At 60.7% G+C, this 19,338-nt stretch overlaps 1 protein-coding gene across 1 annotated transcript; it reads left to right on the top strand.

Annotated features, from left to right (window-relative positions):
* Positions 1 to 367: 367 nt before the first annotated feature.
* Positions 368 to 3,890, top strand: USH1G (USH1 protein network component sans). Its single transcript, XM_056138427.1, has 2 exons — positions 368 to 787; positions 2,666 to 3,890. Exons 1-2 carry the CDS (start codon positions 624 to 626, stop codon positions 3,888 to 3,890), a joined length of 1,389 nt encoding a protein of 462 aa, XP_055994402.1. The 5' UTR covers positions 368 to 623.
* Positions 3,891 to 19,338: the final 15,448 nt, after the last annotated feature.

Here is a 19,338-nt window from a genome sequence, read left to right as displayed (position 1 = left end):
CCCCCCACCTCCCTTCCTCGGCGCCGGGGAGGCTGCGAAACCCTACGCGGATGCCAAGTGGCCGGCGCGCGCGGGGCGCTCCGGGTCTGCAGCGCCCCCTGCTGGAGCGCCGCTGACCGGCCGTGCGCCGGAGGGTGGCGTCCAGCTCGCTGTCCGTCGGCGTGTCTGTCCTCTGGCCACCCCTCGCCCCGCGGTCCCGGGGGTCCGCATTGACCTCGCACACTCCCCTCCCCGGCCCTTGGGCCGTTCCCGGGGCAGGTGGCACCGTCGGGGGCCGCAGAGGTTAGACTCGCGCGGTCCTGCGCGCCGGGGCGTGGCGCGGGGCTCCCCCGGGGACTCGGGCTGCAGAGCGCCGGGCCCCCGCCGACGGCTCTCCGGTGTTTAGGACCCAGGGGCGGCCGGGGGCGGGCCCTGGACGGCGGGCGGGCCTCCGCGGCCTCCGCCCGGCCGCACGGCTCAGGTGTCCGAGGAGCCGCGATTCTGCTCCGCGCATCCGCCGGCGGCGCCAGCGGGGGAGCTGGAGGCCCGGGCCCGGCCCCCTCCGCCACCCCATGCCTCGGCCCTAACCCCGCCGCCCTCCCTCGTGGGGGGCACTCCCCCGCGCCCCGGCCCAGTCGGAAGCCATGAACGACCAGTACCACCGGGCCGCCCGCGACGGCTACCTGGAGCTCCTGAAGGAGGCCACCCGCAAGGAGCTGAACGCCCCCGACGAGGATGGCATGACGCCCACCCTCTGGGCTGCCTACCACGGCAACCTGGAGTCCCTGCGCCTCATCGTGAGCCGGGGGTGAGTGCCGGCCACCAGACCCTCTCCCCAGCCTCTCCCCTGCCCAGCACCCCCTCTCCTGACCCCCAGGCCCTAAAGCGGGGTCTTGGGGTCGATTTGTGGGAGATGCCAAGACTCGGGGCTCCTATGAGTGGGGCGGGGTGCTCGGAGAGGAGGGGGCTGCATTTTGAGGGCTCACCACTGCGGATGGGAGACTGGGGCTCCTGGGAGCCATAGTGAGGGGCAGGAGAGGGGGTCTCATGGAAGACAGGGGTCCTGGCAGCCTCAGCCCCTCTGGCCCTAGCCAGCCCCTAGTGCCCTCCCCCACCCACCCCGCTGCTGGTCCTGGGATTTATGGGTCCCTGCGCCAGTACCAAATGTCCCTGGGTTCATTAACACTGCCTCTCCCCCATGACAGCTGAGCAATGGGGTGTCTGGGGTGCTCTGCCCTGTAAGTGCTCTCTCACCCTCCCTGTGGATTTGGGAGGCAGCAGTAGGTGTGGATTGGGGGTTAGGACCCTGGAGGAAGTGGTGCAGTGTAAAGCCCCCTCCCCAGAAGTTTACCCAGAATCAAAGTTCGGGGTGACCTGGGATGGGCACTTGCCATGTCAGGGGTGTCCCCTGAGGCTGGTGAGGAATTTCTCAGCCCCCAAGTGGTGGTGAGGGGCAGGGGCCCAGCTGGTCCTATTGGCAGCAGCTACTGCTGGCCCGAGTTTGTGGGGGGTGGGCGACGCCCAGAGCCTTGCCGCTGGTCTGCCAGAGCCCCCAGAGCCCAGCCCCCATGGCCAGGCAGCAGAGTGTGCCCATGCCAGGTGGGCACATGGGGATCCTGCCCCCACCAGAGATCCAAGAGGGAGGCGGGGGTGGCCCTCCTTGCAACAGCTCCTCAAACCCAGCCGGGTAAGGCTGGGGCTTGATGGGGAGTGGGACAGATGCCCACCAGCCCCCACTGCTGCCAGATTTGGCCAGTAGAGGGAATTGTGAGTGAACCTCTGAGAAAGGGGGGGCATTCTTCCCCCAGAACAGCGGGGTGACCTGGTGGCCTCATTTGTGAGGGGTGGAGGCTCTGCCTGGGCCCCCGAGGGAGAGGAGAGCTTGGAGGAGCTATGGGAAGCTCAGCCTGAGGAGGATGGGGGGCTCTCTGCTGTGGAGGGGGCAGGCAGGGCCCCTGAACCGGTTCGCTGGTCCCAGCCCCGGGAGGGGCAGATGGCGGGCCTAACCGACTGCCCTCCCCGCCCCGTCCAGTGCTGGCTGCCCCCACGCTCCCCTCCGGGCCCAGGCCAAGACCCGACACCTACTCTCACACGCGGGCTTGCCAGGCCTGGCCCTGCTCCCTGCAGGCTGGGCCGTGCCCGCTGACACTCAGGGCAGACACCCACCTTGACACACACTCACCGGGGTTGCGCCCTGCACAGCCCCCCGGGGTTCGCCATCACGGTCCTTCCCCCCCACACAACCACCCCACGCCTGCCTAGAGACCCAGGCTGGTCCCTGGCCCACCACCTCTCTGGGCCAGCTCCCCGCTGAGCGCCATGAATAATTCACTCCTTTCTCTCTGGGCATCAAATATTTATCCCCTGTGATTCCCAGGCCGCAGGTCTGCGGAGGCTCCGCCCACGTGGCCCCGCCCACAAACAACACGCCCACACCCGTAGCCACGCCCCTAGCGGTGGCCCCGCCCTCCGCGTGCAGGGCTGGTTTCTCCTGGGCTTGCAATGGGTGTGGGGTGTTGGGGGTGGGGGGAAGGTAGGAGAGCTGCGTGTGTCCCGCAATCCGAGGGGAGATATCAGGCCCAGTGTCCCTCTGCCGCTGGGGACCTCCCCACCCCTCAGGCCACGATCCGTGACCTGCCCTATCTGGCCCCGACTTCTCACCCCTTTCCACGTGTGCCCCTTGCAGAGGGGATCCAGACAAGTGTGACATCTGGGGCAACACGCCCCTGCACCTGGCGGCCTCCAACGGCCACCTGCACTGCCTCTCCTTCCTGGTGTCCTTCGGGGCCAACATCTGGTGCCTGGACAACGACTATCACACGCCGCTGGACATGGCGGCCATGAAGGGCCACATGGAGAGCGTGCGCTACCTGGATTCCATCGCGGCCAAGCAGAGCGGCCTCAACCCCAAGCTGGTGGGCAAGCTGAAGGACAAGGCCTTCCGCGAGGCCGAGCGGCGCATCCGCGAGTGCGCCAAGCTGCAGCGCAAGCACCACGAGCGCATGGAGCGGCGCTACCGGCGCGAGCTGGCCGAGCGCTCGGACACGCTGAGCTTCTCCAGCCTCACGTCCAGCACACTGAGCCGCCGGCTGCAGCCGCTGTCGCTGAGCGGCCACCTGCCCTACTCGCAGGCCACGCTGCACGGCACGGCGCGCGGGAAGACCAAGATCCAGCGCAAGCTGGAGCGGCGCAAGCAGGGCGGCGAGGGCACCTTCAAGATCTCGGAGGACGGGCGCAAGAGCGTGCGCTCGCTCTCCGGCCTGCAGCTGGGCAGCGACGTGATGTTCGTGCGCCAGGGCACCTACGCCAACCCCAAGGAGTGGGGCCGCTCCCCGCTCCGGGACATCTTCCTCTCAGACGAGGACAGCGTCTCCCGTGCCACGCTGGCGGCCGAGCCGGCCCACTCGGAGGTCAGCACCGACTCCGGCCACGACTCCCTGTTTACGCGCCCAGGCCTGGGCACCATGGTCTTCCGCCGGAACTACCTGAGCAGCGGCCTGCAGGGGCTGGGCCGCGACGATGCAGCGCTGGACGGCCGGGAGCCCGCGGTGCGGGCTCGGCTGCAGACCTCCCCCAGCCTGGACGACGACAGCCTGGGCAGTGCCAACAGCCTGCAGGAGCGCAGCTGCGGCGCCGAGCTGCCGTGGGACGAGCTGGACCTAGGGCTGGACGAGGACCTGGAGCCCGAGACCAGCCCGCTGGACACCTTCCTGGCCTCCCTGCACATGGAGGACTTCGGGCCGCTCCTGCGGCAGGAGAAGATCGACCTGGAGGCGCTCATGCTCTGCTCCGACCTGGACCTCCGCACCATCAGCGTCCCCCTAGGGCCGCGCAAGAAGATCATGGGCGCCGTGCGGCGGCGGAGGCAGGCACTGGAGCGGCCGCCCGCCCTGGGCGACACAGAGCTGTGAGTGCAGGGCGGGGGGAGGGGGGCAGGCAGGAAGAGGGGCGCTACCTTGCAGGGGGAGATTATACGGACTTCATAACCCAAGTTGCCACAGATTCCAAGAGGCCCCTCGTTGTCTTCTCCGCCCCCACTTCAGAAGATGCCGTTTTAATGACCTGATCCCAGCTTTCCTGTGACACCTCAGCTTTGGCATTTTGGGGGGCACACCTGGTGGTGCACAGGACTGGCTCTGTGCTCAGGGGACCATAGGGGATACCCAGGTCAGCCCAGTGCAAGGCAAGCGCCCTGCCCACAGTTCCATGGCTCCAGCCCCTCAACTTTGTTTTCTAGTTTTTGTTTGGGGGGCCACACTCAGCAGTCCTCAGGGATTACTCCTGACTCTGTGCTCAGGTACGACTCCTGGGGGACTCGGGACCATCTCGGGGTGGCAGGGATCAAACCTTGTTGGCTGTGGGGCTGGAAAGATAGTACAGCAGGTAAGATGCTAGCCTTGTACACGCCTGACCCAGGTTCAATCACCGGCATCCCATATGGTTCCCCCAAGCACCTCCAGGAGTCATTCAAGAATGCAGAGCCAGGAGTGACCCCTGAGCATCACCATGTGTGCCCCCCCCCGAGAGAGAGAGAGAGAGAGAGAGAGAGAGAGAGAGAGAGAGAGAGAACACGAGGTTGGCCTCGTGCCCGGTGAGTGCCCCTGCCACTGTGCTCTCTCCGCCCAGGGCACCTTAGCTTCAGAGCTTTGAGCCCATGCAGTCTGAGGGAAGCAGCCAGTAGCCATGTAACCCTGCAGGGTTCTCGATGGTCCATCTCCAGGTGTCCTGGGGCTGCCCTGCCACCTGCTCCCAGCCCCTGGTGTCCCCACTTTACAGGTGAGCATGTGGCAGCCCCGTGATTAGGGTGTGTCCAGGTCCTGAGCCTCTCGCAGAGCTGGGCTCCATCCTGGGTCTGTGTGGGGACGAGGGGACTTCCAGGAGCTGTCGGGCCTCGAGGCAGACCTGGAGCCCACTGGCCCCAGATCATTGCTGGGAGCAAGGCCAGCAGCAGCCTGGGGCAAGGGGGGCGCTGTCAGTTCCCAAACCCCAACCTGGGCCACTCAAGGCTGCCCATCGCTTTCCTGTCTGGCTCATTCCCCCATGGCAACGACTTAAACATGCAAATGCTGCCTCCCCTTTGGGCTCTGGGGCCTTTGCCCGGAGGGCGGCATGGGTGGAATCTGGTTTGGAGTCCGGGAGATGAGGAGGGCCTCTCTCGGCCAGTGTCGCCATCTCTGATTTCTGTCTCTCTCTCCACAGATAACTTGGGGCTCCTCTCCCCAGACCAAAGTGAATTGCAAGTTGCCACAACCCACGGTGGGACCCTGGGGTCCTCACAGTCGCCAGTCCAGCCCCTTCCTGAGAGCAAGGCCTATATGGGCCCCCCACCTGGAAAGCCTGCCCACCTGCCCACCCGCACGCAGCAGGAAAGGATGAGTGCCCCCTGGCACCCCCACTGCCCTGCGTCTCCTCCAGGGTTCCCTGAGCTTCTTAGCCACCCCCTGCCAGGGGACCTCTAGAACATGAGGGCTGGAGGTAGCCAGCCCCAGAGGCCGCTGGGACCCCGATGTGCTGGATTCACGTGTGTGCATGAGCGTACGTGTGTGATTGAGTAAATACATGTGTGTACATGTGTGTTTGTCTGTGTGTGTGCTTGAGTACATGCATGTGCACAAATGTATGTGTGGTGTGTGCACATGTGCCCATGCAATACTTGAGTTGGTATGTGCTCATGTTCATGTGCACATGTACGCGGGCGCATGTGTGAGTTAGCAAGTGCACAGTGCACATGTGCATGCATGTGTGTGCGTGTGTAAGAGGGGGAGGGAGCCCTCTGACCTGGCTCAGGACGGGCCTCGCTTGTTTTCAGCTCTGAGTGAAGGGGAAAGTTTGGCCGCCCCCGCTCCCCCACACGTCCCTGAGAAAGGAGGTTCTTGCCAGACCCTTCAGCCAAACCCCCTAAAGGCCCCTCCTGGCTCTGCCCTTTCTCCTGCCCCTGCTGTGTGCCAGGGGACTTGGATGCCAGGCTGGGGTAGGAGGGCTGTCACTGCCAGCTTGGCCTGGCTCAGGCTCACAGTGGCCCTGTCCTCCGGGGGCCCTGCTCTCTGGCTCCTGTTTGAACACCATGGACCCCGCAGGTTTAGGGTGGGAGACGCCTGGGGCGTCCCCAGGGGCTCCTAGACCCACACAGGTGAAAACCGGGTGGGAGTCCGGGCTGCAGGGGTGAGTCCTGCTGTGTGGACAGTGGTGCCCAGGAAGGTGGAATCGAAGCGACGGTGGCCCGAGGCCCCAGCCATGGTGCTGTGTATGCGGGGCTGGCCGGGGCTCTCCATCCTGGTAGCAGAGAGGCTGGACGCAGGGACTGGATGAGGGCGCCCTAGGCCTGTCTCTGCTCAGTGATGGGTGTGACTGGGACAGGCCAGCCCAGACATGTGTCTCCAGAGCCCCCGCTGCTGGCGAGGCTGAGATGTGGAACAGTTCCTCTGGTGCCAGTAGAACGCGATGAGCCTGGCTACTAATGCCCCAGAGCCCGGCCCTGCCCGCAGCCTGGCCGGCCACAGCCCAGAGGATATCCCGGGCCCCAGGGTGTGTCAGCATGTGGGCTCTGACCCCAGAATGTGTCCAGAGCCAGCTGGGGTGTGATGGAGACCCCCCTCCAAAGCCCCCTCCCCAGACCCCGCTCCATACAGAGCAAGGCCACCTGCCACTACCCTGAGGCACCTCGGTGCTTCTCCCTGTTCTCCAGGCCTCGGCCTGGACCCCCAAGTGCCGACTCCCCCTCCTGGCCTCAGCCCCCTCCTATGAGCCGGGGGGGGGGTGGGCAGGGGGGTGCTCACTGTAACCCCCTTTCAGCCTCATTACAGCTTTTGTAGAGAAGCTTCCGTCTCACCTGGTCTGGTTCTTTCAATGTGTGTTGGGGGGCAGAGGATGGGGGGAGAAGAAGAGGGAGGGCCACTTCTGGGAGTCCCCAGGAGCTTGGCCTGGGATGGTTTCCCCCTACACCTTCTCCCTGGTCTCTGGGCCCAGCGTCTGGAGCTGACAGAGAGTGGGCTGCAGTACCCCCAGCAGCTGAATGCGAGGATGGTGGAACACACTGGTGCCCAGTGACCAAGGCTGAGGCAAGACACTACTCTCCCTCCATAGGGGCCCTGCCAGTGAAGCCCCACCCAAGACATTTCCACCCCCCCCCCTTGGAATTTCAGAACCTCGATGTCAAGCCCACCCCCCCTCGGAAGCCCTAGTGGGGTCCTGTTTCCTTGGCACCCCCAGCCAGTTCTTGGGGCATCCCCAGTGGAACCAGATCCCCTTTAGGCTGCAGGACAAAGGGCTGGTGTCTGGGAGGGGCGTGGGGAAAGGGCCCCAATCACTGCCCCAGTTTTTTTCTTAGCTCCTGCAAGGGGGACTCCGCACCCCACCCCCTCCTGCAGCCTCCCCACGAAGGGCAGTGTCTCCATTTGACAGATGGAAAAACTGAGGCCCCCGAGGGGAAGGCTCGTTCCTTCTGTCCTTCACAGAACATGAACTGACTGCAGCAGGCTGGGGAGATTGTGCCAGGTTTGGGCTATGCGCTGAGATCCAACCGCCCCCCACCCCCCCCACGCTGCCACCCGTCGCGCCCCCTGCTGGTTCTCAGGGTCAATGCACCTACCTCAGGAAAGGTGGCCAAGGCCGGCAGCGGGCATTCTGTCCCGGGACAGTCATGGGGGTGATGACTTGCAAGAACAGAACCAGAGGGTGATCGGGTGATTGGAACCTCTGGGCGGCCGGGGACACAGGTAGGTTTATTGGCTGCAGTGGGGGCTGGGGCCTCTAGGGGTCAGTGGCGTTGGGGCTGAGCAACAGTGGGGCATAGGGACAGGAAGCCGCCTCCGTAGGGGGCACCAACGTTTTTCAGACTCCTTCCCCTAAAATGCAGAACAAGTTAGGTCCCTGAGCGCAAAGCAGAAGTAAACACAGAGCCCCTAACCTCCGGGTGGCCCCTAGAAAAAAACAACAGAACAAGATTAGCAAAATTCTCAGTTTAGGGGTTTGTACATTATCCTGGAGAGCAAAGCGTTGCTCTGGGCATGGGCAGGCATGGGCGGGCAAGGGCGGGCAGGGGATGGGCATGGGCGGGCATGCACACTCCTGAGCAATCTAGCTCACTCTACCAGGCAGCTCCTGGAGTCCCATGGGGTCCGGGAAGGAATAAGATTTCACAAACTTTCGTTATGTCACACACTGGGTGGCCACAGGACATCAGATTTGATGGAGAGGGGCAGGTGCAATGACTCAGGGGCAGGAAGTCCCTCCAGGGGTCTCGGGTGACCTCTGATCTTCCAAACTGAGGCCGAGGGGGAAGGCAGTGGCAAAAAGAGCAGCCAAGTGGCAGTAGATATCTTGATACCTCTGTGCCCACGGATGCCCAGCCCTGGACAGTGCGTGCCCACTGTACCTCCAGGTCATCCCCAGGTCACCTGAAGTCAGGATGTGGCAAGACTCAGGGCCTGCCTGGGCAACAGATCAGACTACACCCCTTTGCAGTTCTGTGACAGCAGGTGAGTTACCAAGCCTCTCTGGGCATGTGCCCTCATCTGTAAGATAGCCCCGCTAACTCAAGTACAGCTCAGTGAGCTGGAACACAAACTCTGTAAGTGGGCGGCGCTCTGTGGATCTCCTGAGCACTGCAGGACTGACCCCCGAGCACTGAGTGCAGGAATAGGTACTGAGCATTGTGGGGGTGTGGCCCCCAAAGGAACAAAGGTCAGAGTTATTGGTGGGTTGAGCCAGGGGGTCTTTCCTTGCTCTTGTGGGCTCAGCCATAAATAGAGAAGTTGAGAGCCTTCGGGGGATGCCTGCTTTCTGAGCCCCATCTTCGAAGGAGTGGACCCCTACTGGCCGGTCCATCAGGGAGTCTCCTCTGACCAGCAGGGGGTGTTGGCAGTCCCACAAGAGGGCGAGGCAGTGGTGCCTGCTGGTGGCCAGGACAGGTTTTCCTGTAGCGCTGGAGGATCTGGGCATCTTCGCTGGAGGGGGAGTTGTGCCCCCCAGCCCAGATCCCCGTCCACTATGTTCTGACCTTCAGAGATGAACCACACCGTCCCCCAGTTCCTGGGAGGTTGGCGGGTGGGGGCCTTCAGCTCTGCTAGCCAGGAGGAGCCTGTTGTCCTTCCCCACCAGGGTCCGGGGACCTCAGGCTCCTGGACTACGTTTCTTTTGCCATCCTGCCCGTCCTCAGAGGTGAGCTGCTAAGTTGTGTGTGTGTGTGTGTGTGTGTGTGTGTGTGTGTGTGTGCAGGAGGCCACACCCAGCGATGCTCAGGGCTTAACTCCTGAGCATGTGCTCAGAGATCACTCCTGGCAGGGCTTGGGGGACCGTATGGGTGTTGGGGATCAAATCTAGATCAGCCATATGCAAGGCAAGCGCCCGGCCCCATTAACTGTGAATTGTTGAGAACTTCTGTGATGTCAGAAACTTAACCTCCACGTATACTTAACCCTCAAGTTACAACCACAGCCCTTAAAACAAAGACTAGATCACCTGCATTTTACGGGGTAGGCGGGGGGAGTTGGGACAGTCAGATTAGCAGCATCGCTGCCCCAGGCTGGCCGGCTGCCAGCCGGGCACAGTTCTATGCTACCAGGGCCTCCTGTCCACTGCAGTACTCTGCGGACCCCCAGCATTTGTTTATTTGGGGACCATCCCCAGCAGTGCTCAGGGCTTACTTCTAGCTCTGTGCTAAGGGAGCACTCCTGGTGAGCTTAGGGGACCCTATGGGGTGCCAGGGATCGAACCCAGGTCGGCCACATGCAGGACCAGCACCCTCCCCGCTGTGCTATCACTCCAGCCCTTTCCCCACATGATGTTATTTCTGTCTCTGTCCCTCACCCCCTTCCATCACTTTGCTGGTCCTTGTCCAGGGCTGAGCCACAGCCCTAGAGCTCAGTGCCCACCCCCCTACTTTTCCTCACCCGCCCCTCCCCATGTGCACCTCTGTGGAACCCGAGGGCTCCCTGGAACCCAGGGCGAAGACACCAATGGGCTGCTAGGACCTGAGGAAAGTGTCTTTTTACAAACATCCCCACGGGTCAGGACAGACCCTGACTGCAGAGGACCCTGCCCTGTGGGCTGACAGACACAGTCATCACCAGGGCCAGAGTCCTGTGAGCTGCTCAGCCCTGTGGGGCAGACTCGTGGCTCAGTGTTCAGGTGCCACCCTGTTCTGGGAGGAGCAGAAGAGGAACAGAACTCTGGGCTCCCACATGCAGAGCTGGTGCTCTGCCCTTTTCACCTCTCTTCTCCCACAAAGGGGACCCGAGGGTGCCCCTCACCCAGGCACTATGGTGTGCTGCTGCCCAGCCTCGCGGGGGCACCCCTGACACTCGGCAATGACTCACCCTGCCTCTAGCTCCCCTCTCTCCCTGCTTTTCGCATGAGGAAATGGAGGCCCAGGCATGTTGGCAAACTGCGCCCCCGTGGACGCCTCTGGAAGTGGGTGGGGCCTGAGCTCACACCCTGGTCCCGGAGTCTCATCTGGGGGTGCGTGTGTCCTGAAGGCCGGCTCTGGGCCCGCACTCCCCCTATGACGTAAGTGATTTGCTGTGAATAACTAATGAGTGTGGTTACTAAACCCATTTCTCAGAGGAGAAGACTGAGGCTGCCCAGGGTGGCTGGGGAAGCATAGATGGGAAGGAGCGCTGCAGGCCCAACGCCCCATCTAGCTGCCTCTCGCTTCCAGGAAAAGTGTGGGCTGGGTCTGAGAGATAGCAGAGGGGTTAGCACTTGCCTTGCATGAGGCAGACCCTGGTTCAACAGCTGGCACTATGGAGGGTTCCCTGAGCACCATCAGGAGTGACCAAGGAGTTAGTCCTGAGCAGCACGGTGGGTAGGAGCGGAGGGATGGCATAATGGGTAGGGCTCCTGCTTTATAATTTCTTTTCCTCTTTTCATTAAAAAAATTTTGAGGAGAGGGACCATGTCCTGTGATGCTCCGGGATTACTCCTTGGCTGTGTGCTCAGAGATCATTCCTGGTGGGGCTTAGGGAACTATATGGAGTACAGAGGTCAAACCCAGGTCAGCCACAAGCAAGGCCAGCGCCCTTCGCTGTCCTATTGCTCCCGCCCTGGCCTTGCACTTTCTCTGCGCCCCTGAGGGGAACTCCTGGGAACGACAGTGCCCCCTGCAGGTCAGGAAGACGGCTTGCAGGTGGACACCTTGCCCAGTCACTGGGTGCAAGAGGGTCAGGCTTGAGGGGTCTCGCACCCCACACTCTGCCTCGTCATGGTGGCCCCAGCCTCCCTCACCCCCTCACAGAACCCCCTGCCTTCACAGGGGCCAAGCCGGCAGGAAGTGGGGGCTCACCCCTTGTGCTCCTGCTTGCCTCAGGAGTCTGACTCTCCGAACTGACCCGCCCAGCGGCCCCCTCCCCCTGGAATCTGCCTAGGGGAACAGCGGAAGTGCCCAATTGCATCAGAAGCTGCTCCCAGCCCCCAGGATGTTCCAGCGCTCATGGTGCCTGACAGGGCTGAACCCGTGGAAGATGTGGGGTCCTGAGGATGGGGGCCCTACGGACGGGGGCGCCTGAGGATGGGGGTGTCTCTGAGAATGGGGCCCCTGAAGATGGGGGCCCTGAGGATGGGGTCCCTGAGGATGGGGGTCTCTGAGGATGGGGGTCCTAAGGATGGGAGCCCTGAGGATGGGGGTCCTGAGGACGGGGCCCTGAGAATGGGGCCCTGAGGATAGCGGCCCTGAGGATGGGGGTCTCTGAGGACGGGGGTCCTGAGGATGGGGGCATTAGGCGTATCTCTACAAGTGTGGGGCATGCGCTCCCTGGAGGGCTGATTTCTACCCTGGACCCATGGACTGTGCATCCCAGTGGTTTGGGACATCAGTTCAGCAGAGACATGTATGGGCACTGTACATGTGCATGGCAGTACATGTGTGTGCATATGTGTAATGTGTGACTGTACATGTGTGTACATGTGTGTAATGCACATGTGTGATGTGTGCACTGTGTGCAAACAGGAGAGTTGTATGTGCTCCCATGTATGTACATGTGTGCATGTGCTCTCTCCTTCTCAGAGGCTATGACTTGGTCTAGAATCTTCTTTCAGGCTCTCCTCCCACCTGGCATCTGTTTCTAGGTGTAGCTCCTTCCCCCGGAAGACTGACGCTCAGGCCACCCACCTCTCGTGCCGTCAGCCTCTGACCTTCCCACACCCCTCTCATCGCCCCCATTGCCCCAGCAGGAGGGTGAGCCGGAGAGAGGTCCAGGCCGGGACGGGGAGCCGGGTCTGGCTCTTGGACACACAGGGTCCGAGGGCTCCCCGGGGCGGGTGCTCCTGTGCAGGGTGAGGGGCTGATGACTCGCTCCCAGCCTCTGCGTTTCTGACCTGTGAGACGGTAGCTGGGCCCCGTCAGGGTTAGCTGTGGGGAGCACTGGACAGAAACTACTTAATTTAGGCCACTTGCTGGCAGCCAGAGGGTCAGCCCAGAGAGCTGGTGGGAGGAGTTGGTAGGGCTGATGGTAGGGTGGGCTCAGCCAGGCAGGGCAGACAGAGTTGACATCAGGATGGTTCCTGATGCAGCCTCCTCTCCAGGGTGCGCTCAGTACTGTGGATGGCAGTGGGGGCTTGAGTCGGAGACAGCGCAATGGGTCAGGAGTCTGCCTGAATACAGCTGGCCTGGGTTCCATCCCCAGCACCCCATATGATCCCCAGAGCCCGCCAGGAGTAAGCCCTGGGCACCACCAGGCTCCCCAAAGAAGTGGGGTGTCTTCACACAGCTGAACCCCATCCATCTACACACATGTGGATACACATACTCACACACAGAACACATAAACACACACATTCATACATATATACACACATACTGAACACACACACATACACACAAACACACACATACACACACTGAACACACACCATCACATACACTAAGCACAGATACACACACACCTAAACACACACAGAGACACACATAGACGCCCACACACGTACACTAAACCCTGACAGGGGGCACGGGAGAGCGAACACATTCAGGCCCTTTTCCCCGAGACAGGGAACCCTTTTCTTCCCCATTTTTCTGTGCATGGGGACACATCAGCGGTGCTTGGGGGCCCACATGGGGTTGGAGCCCAGGTCTACGTATAAAGCACACGCTCAGCCCTTCAACCCACCCTCCCAAGCCCCCATTTCCACTCCCGTGACCCATAGATCCCGGTTCAGTGAGAGCCAGAGCTGGGAACAGTGCCGCCTTCCCAGGGGCCCTCCCCCGCCCCCTGCGCAGGAAAGAGATGACCTATTATTCTCGGGTGATCAGGTAAAGGAGATAGAATCATTCTCCTCTCCAAACAGCCGCTTGGCAAACAGAGGCTCAGAGAGGCCAAGCAGCTTGCCGAGGGCCACACAGCAAGGACTGGCAAGCAGGGGCACGTGTGTCCAGCACTCCACTCTGGGCCCTGCTCGCTCTCAGCCCCCACCAGGCTCAGGCTCCCCACCGCACCCTCAAATCACGCCCACACATTGAACTGACTGTGAGGCTGATGGGATACGGGAGGGACCAGGCACCCCAAACCACTCACCAGCTGGCTAGAGGTGCCATTCCGGGCCTTAGTGTCCCCTGACAGTCCCTGGGGCCTCATCAGTTGAGACCGGCTCCCTCCTCTCGGTCCCTACCCCGCCAGTGACGCCAGTGACGGTCACTCACCTGCCCTTGTCCCTGCAGAGAACTGATGGCCCAGGGGAGCCAGAGCAAGGCTGGGGGCGGCACACAGGCCGGCCGGGCGCTGGGGCTGCTGGTCACAGGCTTGGCTGGCCACGATCTGAGCCTCAGCGGCCCTGTCTCCCCAGCTCCCCCAGCCCCACCCCTGTGAATAATGCCGCTCCTGCTGCAGTCAGACCTTTGATGACCTGGGGGAGTGTGGACGGGTGGGCAGGAGCCCGAGAAGGCCGGGAAGGCGAAGTCCCGGCCATCTAGTGAGAGCAGGGAGAAGGGTCAGGCAGGAGGGGCTGGAAGTGGTACCCCCAGCTTCCCCCTCTAGGAACTTACCCCTTTCCAGACCCCCCTGGAGGCCCTGGGGCCTGGGCAGGGCTCCTGCTCACTCCCAACCACAACAGTAATTAACCCCATGAATCCCAACGAATAAAGATCTGAATTGCAGAAGGCAGGACTCATCAGCGCCTGGGGAAGGAAGGGGGGACTCTGGGGTTTCTGGGAAGGTCAGGCACAGCCTCGCTGGCACCCCCAGTCCCCCACTACTGCCCAGAGAGGTCCTGGGAGGGGCCTGGGAGGAGGACACAACCTTTGAGTTCAGGGAAAGTTGGGGCTCCGCCCTCCCTCTAGGCTGCATCTGTTCTGTGTTTTGTTTTTTTTTAATTTTTCTTGTCCGTTTTGAGCCACGCCCAGCAATGCTCAGGGGTTACTCCTGGCTCTGCTCTCAGGAATTACACCTGGCAGTGCTCAGGGGATCCTATAGGATGCCAGGGATTGAACCCAGGTCCGTTGTGTGCAACGCAAATGCCCTCCCTGCTGTACTATTGCTCCGGCCCCTAAATCTGTATTTTAAGCCCGCATCTCCTCCTGTTCTGTTTTCCTGCACTGCCCAGGCCAGCGGCACCTGGGCACTGTGCCTCAAGCGTTTGCCGCACACCTACTGTGCGTCACGCTCTGCGCAGACCACAGGCAAGGGGTGTCCAGGGAACCGGAAGGACCTGTCTCAGCCCACCCCCTCTTCCCCGGGGACGGGAGTTTTGCCAGGCATTCAGTGGTGGCCGGCTGATAGCTGTGAGTGCAGGTGGGTGGTAGGCAGCGTTGGTCCTGGTGTGTGTGTGTTGGGGGCAGAGGAGGCTTGGGGGTATGCAGCAGGGCCTGGCAGGCTGGCTATGCTGGTACCAGGGAATGGAAAGGGGCACGGGCCAGGTGTCTGCCTTCGGGACCCACCTGCACTTCACACAAGAAGGTTCCAGGGCCGGAGCCAGTGGGGAGGGCACTTGCCTTGTATGTGGTAGACCCAGGTTCAATTCCTGGCACCCCATACAGACTCCTGAGCCCTGCCAGGAGTGGTTCCCGAGCTCCGAACCAAGAGTAAGCGCTGAGCACAGTGTGGTGTGGCCTCAACCCAAACCCAACAAACATGTGCCTGTCTCTTTTGTTTTCACTTTAACAGTCTGGGGGGAGCCACACTTGTGATGCTCAGGAACCATGCCTGGGGGGCTTAGAAGCCATATGCAGTGGCCGGATTTGAACCGTTGTCTCCGCTGTGGCTATGAGTGAAACAAGTGCCTTAGCCCAGTTCTGGCCCTAGTGTTAGGGTTAACTACAATGAACCCATTTTGAAGTGCAAGTTGGTAATTTTGGCAGTGGATATTTGGTCACAGCCCGAGATGCCCAGGGACTACAGCTCTGTGCTTGGGGGTTGCACCCAGATGTGCTGGGGGTTCGCCCAGGGCCTCCTGCATGGAAGGCAGGTGCTCTAGACCTTTGAGCCATCTTCCCCACGCCTGGGCTGATGGAATTTGACTGCTGTGCACAACTGCCCCAAGACTCAGAGCACCATCTTCCCAGAAATGTTCGTGGCGGAACCAGAGCAAGAGTATAGCAGGGAAGGCATTCGCCTTGAATGTGCTGCCCTAGCTGTGATGCCCGCCAGGATCCATAGTTCCCTGAGCCTGACAGGAGGAAGGCCTGGGTGTGGCCCCAAAATAACAACCAAAAAAATGTCCTTCATGTCTCAGCAATTAACAACCCCCCCCCCCACACACACACACAAACACACGGGAACCCTCCCCAGACAATGAGGGATTGAATGTGACACTCTATATGTTGCACATGTTCTGGAACTTTCCACAAATGGTAGTTCCACTCAGTTCTTGCTTGTGTGTGGCTTCTCTCCCTCGGTGCGCTGCTCTCTGTGGGTGCTGAGTCTGTGGGTGCTGAGTCTGTGGGCGTTGTCTGTGGGTGCTGTCTGTGGGCGCTGCTGTCTGTGGGCTCTGTCTGTGGGCACTGTCTGTGGGTGCTGGATCTGTGGGGCTGTCTGTGGGTGCTGAGTCTGTGGGCGCGCTGCCATCTGGGTCGTACCTTCAATCCAGGCCACGTGTGTGCTGCGTTCCGTTCTCCACCACAGACACCGAGACTGTTTCCGGTGCTACCAGGTGACTCATGCTCCCGGTCACTAGGCGTGCGTGGCCATGTGTGCTTGTTTTCATTCTTGTGCGCTGAGCTGCGGGTGATGCGGAGCGGGTCTGCACTGCACCTCACAGGAAACTCCCAACTGTTTTCCATGTCACACTCTCATCGTGAAAGAATGAGTGTCAGGTGCTCCAACCCCGCACCCGCACTTAGCACTCAGCACTGCCGGCTGTTTCAGTTCAGCCCATCTCATGAGTCTGGGGGGATCTCTCTCTCTCTCTCTCTCTCTCTCTTTCCCACATGGAGTTTTATTATTTTTTAACACTTTTTTTCCCTGCCTGTACCGGTGGTGACCAGCTGGCGTTGGTCAGGGGTCACTAATGACTCTATGTAGAGATCAATCCTGGTGGTACCTGGGATGGAACTGGGGACATCCACTTGCCTTAACCCCTGTACTCTCCCCCAAATAGACTTAATGGACATCTCCCAAACGACTGAGTTTTTTTACATGTTTACTGGCCCTCCATACATTTCCTTGGGCTCACTGTTGTTTCAAGTCTTTCTTAATTTGTTTTTGGGGCCACACCCAGAGGTGCTCATGGCTTACTTCTGGCTCTGAGCACAGGGCTCACTCCTGGCAGAGCTGTGGGGATCCTATGTGATGCTGAGGATCAAACCCAGATTGGTGGCAAGCAAGGCAAGCACCATACCTACTGCACTATTTCTCCAGCCCTGTCCTTATTTTGTCAACCTTCATCTACCACCCCACATCCTCCCCCCATACACAGTTACACCTTCACACCTTTTGGGGAGGGGGGCTTGGAAGGACACACTCAGAAGGGCTCAGTGCTTACTCCTGGCTCTGTGCTCAGGGATCACTCGGTGGGGATGGGGGACCCTATGAGGTTCCGGGAATCGAACCCAGGTCAGGCGTGTGCGAGACAAGCATCTTCCCCACTGTACTATGTCTCCAGCCACCCTTGCACCCTCTTCCCCAGCTACCAGGAATTGCCAGCTGAGCCCTCCCACAAGCCCCGGTTCTCACAAGTCCTGCCCCCACAAGCCCCGCCCCAAAGCTCCGCCCACAAACCCAAGCCCCACCTCCCACGAGTCCCACCTCTCAAAGCCCCGCCTCCCACGAGCCCCGCCCCCACAAGCCCTGCCTCCCACATGCCCCCCACAAGGCCCACCTCCCAAGCCCCTCCCCCACGAGCTCTGCCTCCCACGAGTCCCGCCCCCACAAGCCCCCAGTCCCGCCCATGTCTGTGCCGTTCAGGCTCTCCAGGCCCCTGGCGCCTGGTCCCCCAGACTTTTCTCTGCCACCTCCCCTGACAGTTTCCCAGCACGCACGCCTTCTGCTCGCGCTGGGATCGGGAGACTCGGCTCCTACCGGTGAGAGTGTAGGAAACCACGCCGGGAAGAGCCTGGAGGCGGCCCCAGGGGGATTCCGCTCCTCCAAGTTCCTCTTACTCCCAGTTCGTCTCTGCAGCCTTTGCTTCTGTGGGAGATCCTGAGATGTCCCGGGGGCTCCCCAGAAGTTCACTAGTTTACGTATTAAAAACATCAGGATTCCCGCTCATAGACAAGGATAATATTGGAGAATTGTCCCAGGGGCCAGAGGCATAGTACAGCAGGGAGGGGGCGCTTGCCTTGTTTAGGGCCAACGCGGGTTCTATCCCTGGCACCACATAAGGTTCTCTGAGCACCTCAAGGAGCAAGGCTTGAACACTCCTGGGTGTGGCCCCGAAATAAAACCAAAAGATTGATTCATCAGACATAAGAGTGTTGGTCAAAGGTCTTGGTCATTTGGGTGTTGTGCAGATGAGGCAACGATGAACATTTAAAACCACAAGAGTCAACAGTCCTGGAAGCAAATGACCCAAACAATAATAAGCAAATAAAAGCGTTTGCTAAAGAGTTACAGAGAGGAAGGAATCTGGGTCATTAGTGGAGGGTCACTGGCAATGGTGGAGGGGTGAGGGTTGGAATATTGAATGCCTGGAACTTTTATCAACAGCTTTATAAATCACAATGAATAATTTTTTTTAGAGGAAGGCACTTGGTCATGCTCGAAGGTTGCTCATGGTTCTGTGCTCAGGGGTCATTCCTAATGGGGCTCAGGGTCCATAGGTGCTGGGGAATTGAACCTGGATCATCCACATGTGCTATCTCCCCACGCCCTGAATAATTTTTTAAAAACATTGGTCTAGGGGAAGGGCATGTAGATGAGCGGTAGAGCACCTGCCTTATATGTGTGACCCTGAGCTCCGGGGTTTGATTCTCAGCACTACAACAGAAACAAAAGAGACAAAGTGTGTGTGTTTGAGGGGTCTGCTGGAGAGATAGTACAGTGGGAGAGGGCTTGACCTGCACGCAGCTGACCTCGGTCCCATCCCCAGAACCCCATATGGGTCCCCGAGCTCCAAAGCAGTGATCTCTGAGTTCAGAATCAGGAGTAAGCCTTGAGCACCACCAGATGTGGCCCCCCAAACAAAAACAAACAAAAAAGGAGCTGAATATTGGTTTGTAATCGCAGAGAATGTGACCTAGTATATGATGGGTGTAACAGAAACCTAATGCTGAAAGGGCTTTAATGTCTAATGGGCAGGGCAGGAAAGCCACAAATCAAGAGAAATAGAGAAAGGAGAAAGGCCCCTCAGAATCGAGAGGGCCTTGCTTGGGCCTGTCCTTGGAAGCCTAAGGGCAGTGTCCTGTGGGCAGGGGCTAGGACAAGGGCTACTTACTTCCTAGCCCTGGGGCTGCTCACTGCAGCCCTGGAAGGCCCAGATGCAGCACCTCATACCCCTGAGTGCAGTCACTAAACCTTGAGACGTTTTCTCTCTAGCCTTTCTCCTTTCCAATCTGTCTCTGCACCCGAGAGGCCACGTTCTGTATCCGGGGGCTACAAAACCGGACTCAGTGCCGACACCCACGGCCCACTCCTGGGCCGAGCACGTGAACACTCTGGCCCATCATTCCAGAATGTGCGTGCCAAGCCCTGCTTACTGCAGACACAGCCCTGGCCAGGAAGGTCGGGGGTGGAGAGCCCGGGGACCAATGCCTGGGCCGTGTGGGAGCTTGTGAAACGCTAAGATGAAACGCTCCGGCCCGCGCACCCAGCTTTGGAGCAAAACCCCAGCTGGGTGCGGAACCCCGGGGAAGAGTGGAGTTGGGAAGAGACCCCCCACCCCTGCTCCCCTACCAGCTCCGGACTCGCCTCCCCACCCCCACACCTCGGGCCCCGCCGGGGGCAGGTGCAGGGCGCAGGGGCGCCCCGGGCCGGGCCAGGTGGCCGCCGCGCGCCGCAG

Source organism: Sorex fumeus, unplaced genomic scaffold, assembly GCF_029834395.1.
Source record: "Sorex fumeus unplaced genomic scaffold, SorFum_2.1 ptg000128l, whole genome shotgun sequence".
Taxonomy (NCBI): domain Eukaryota; kingdom Metazoa; phylum Chordata; class Mammalia; order Eulipotyphla; family Soricidae; genus Sorex; species Sorex fumeus.
Note: the sequence above shows the minus strand (reverse complement) of the source record. Positions and strands in the feature narration are given on the sequence as shown.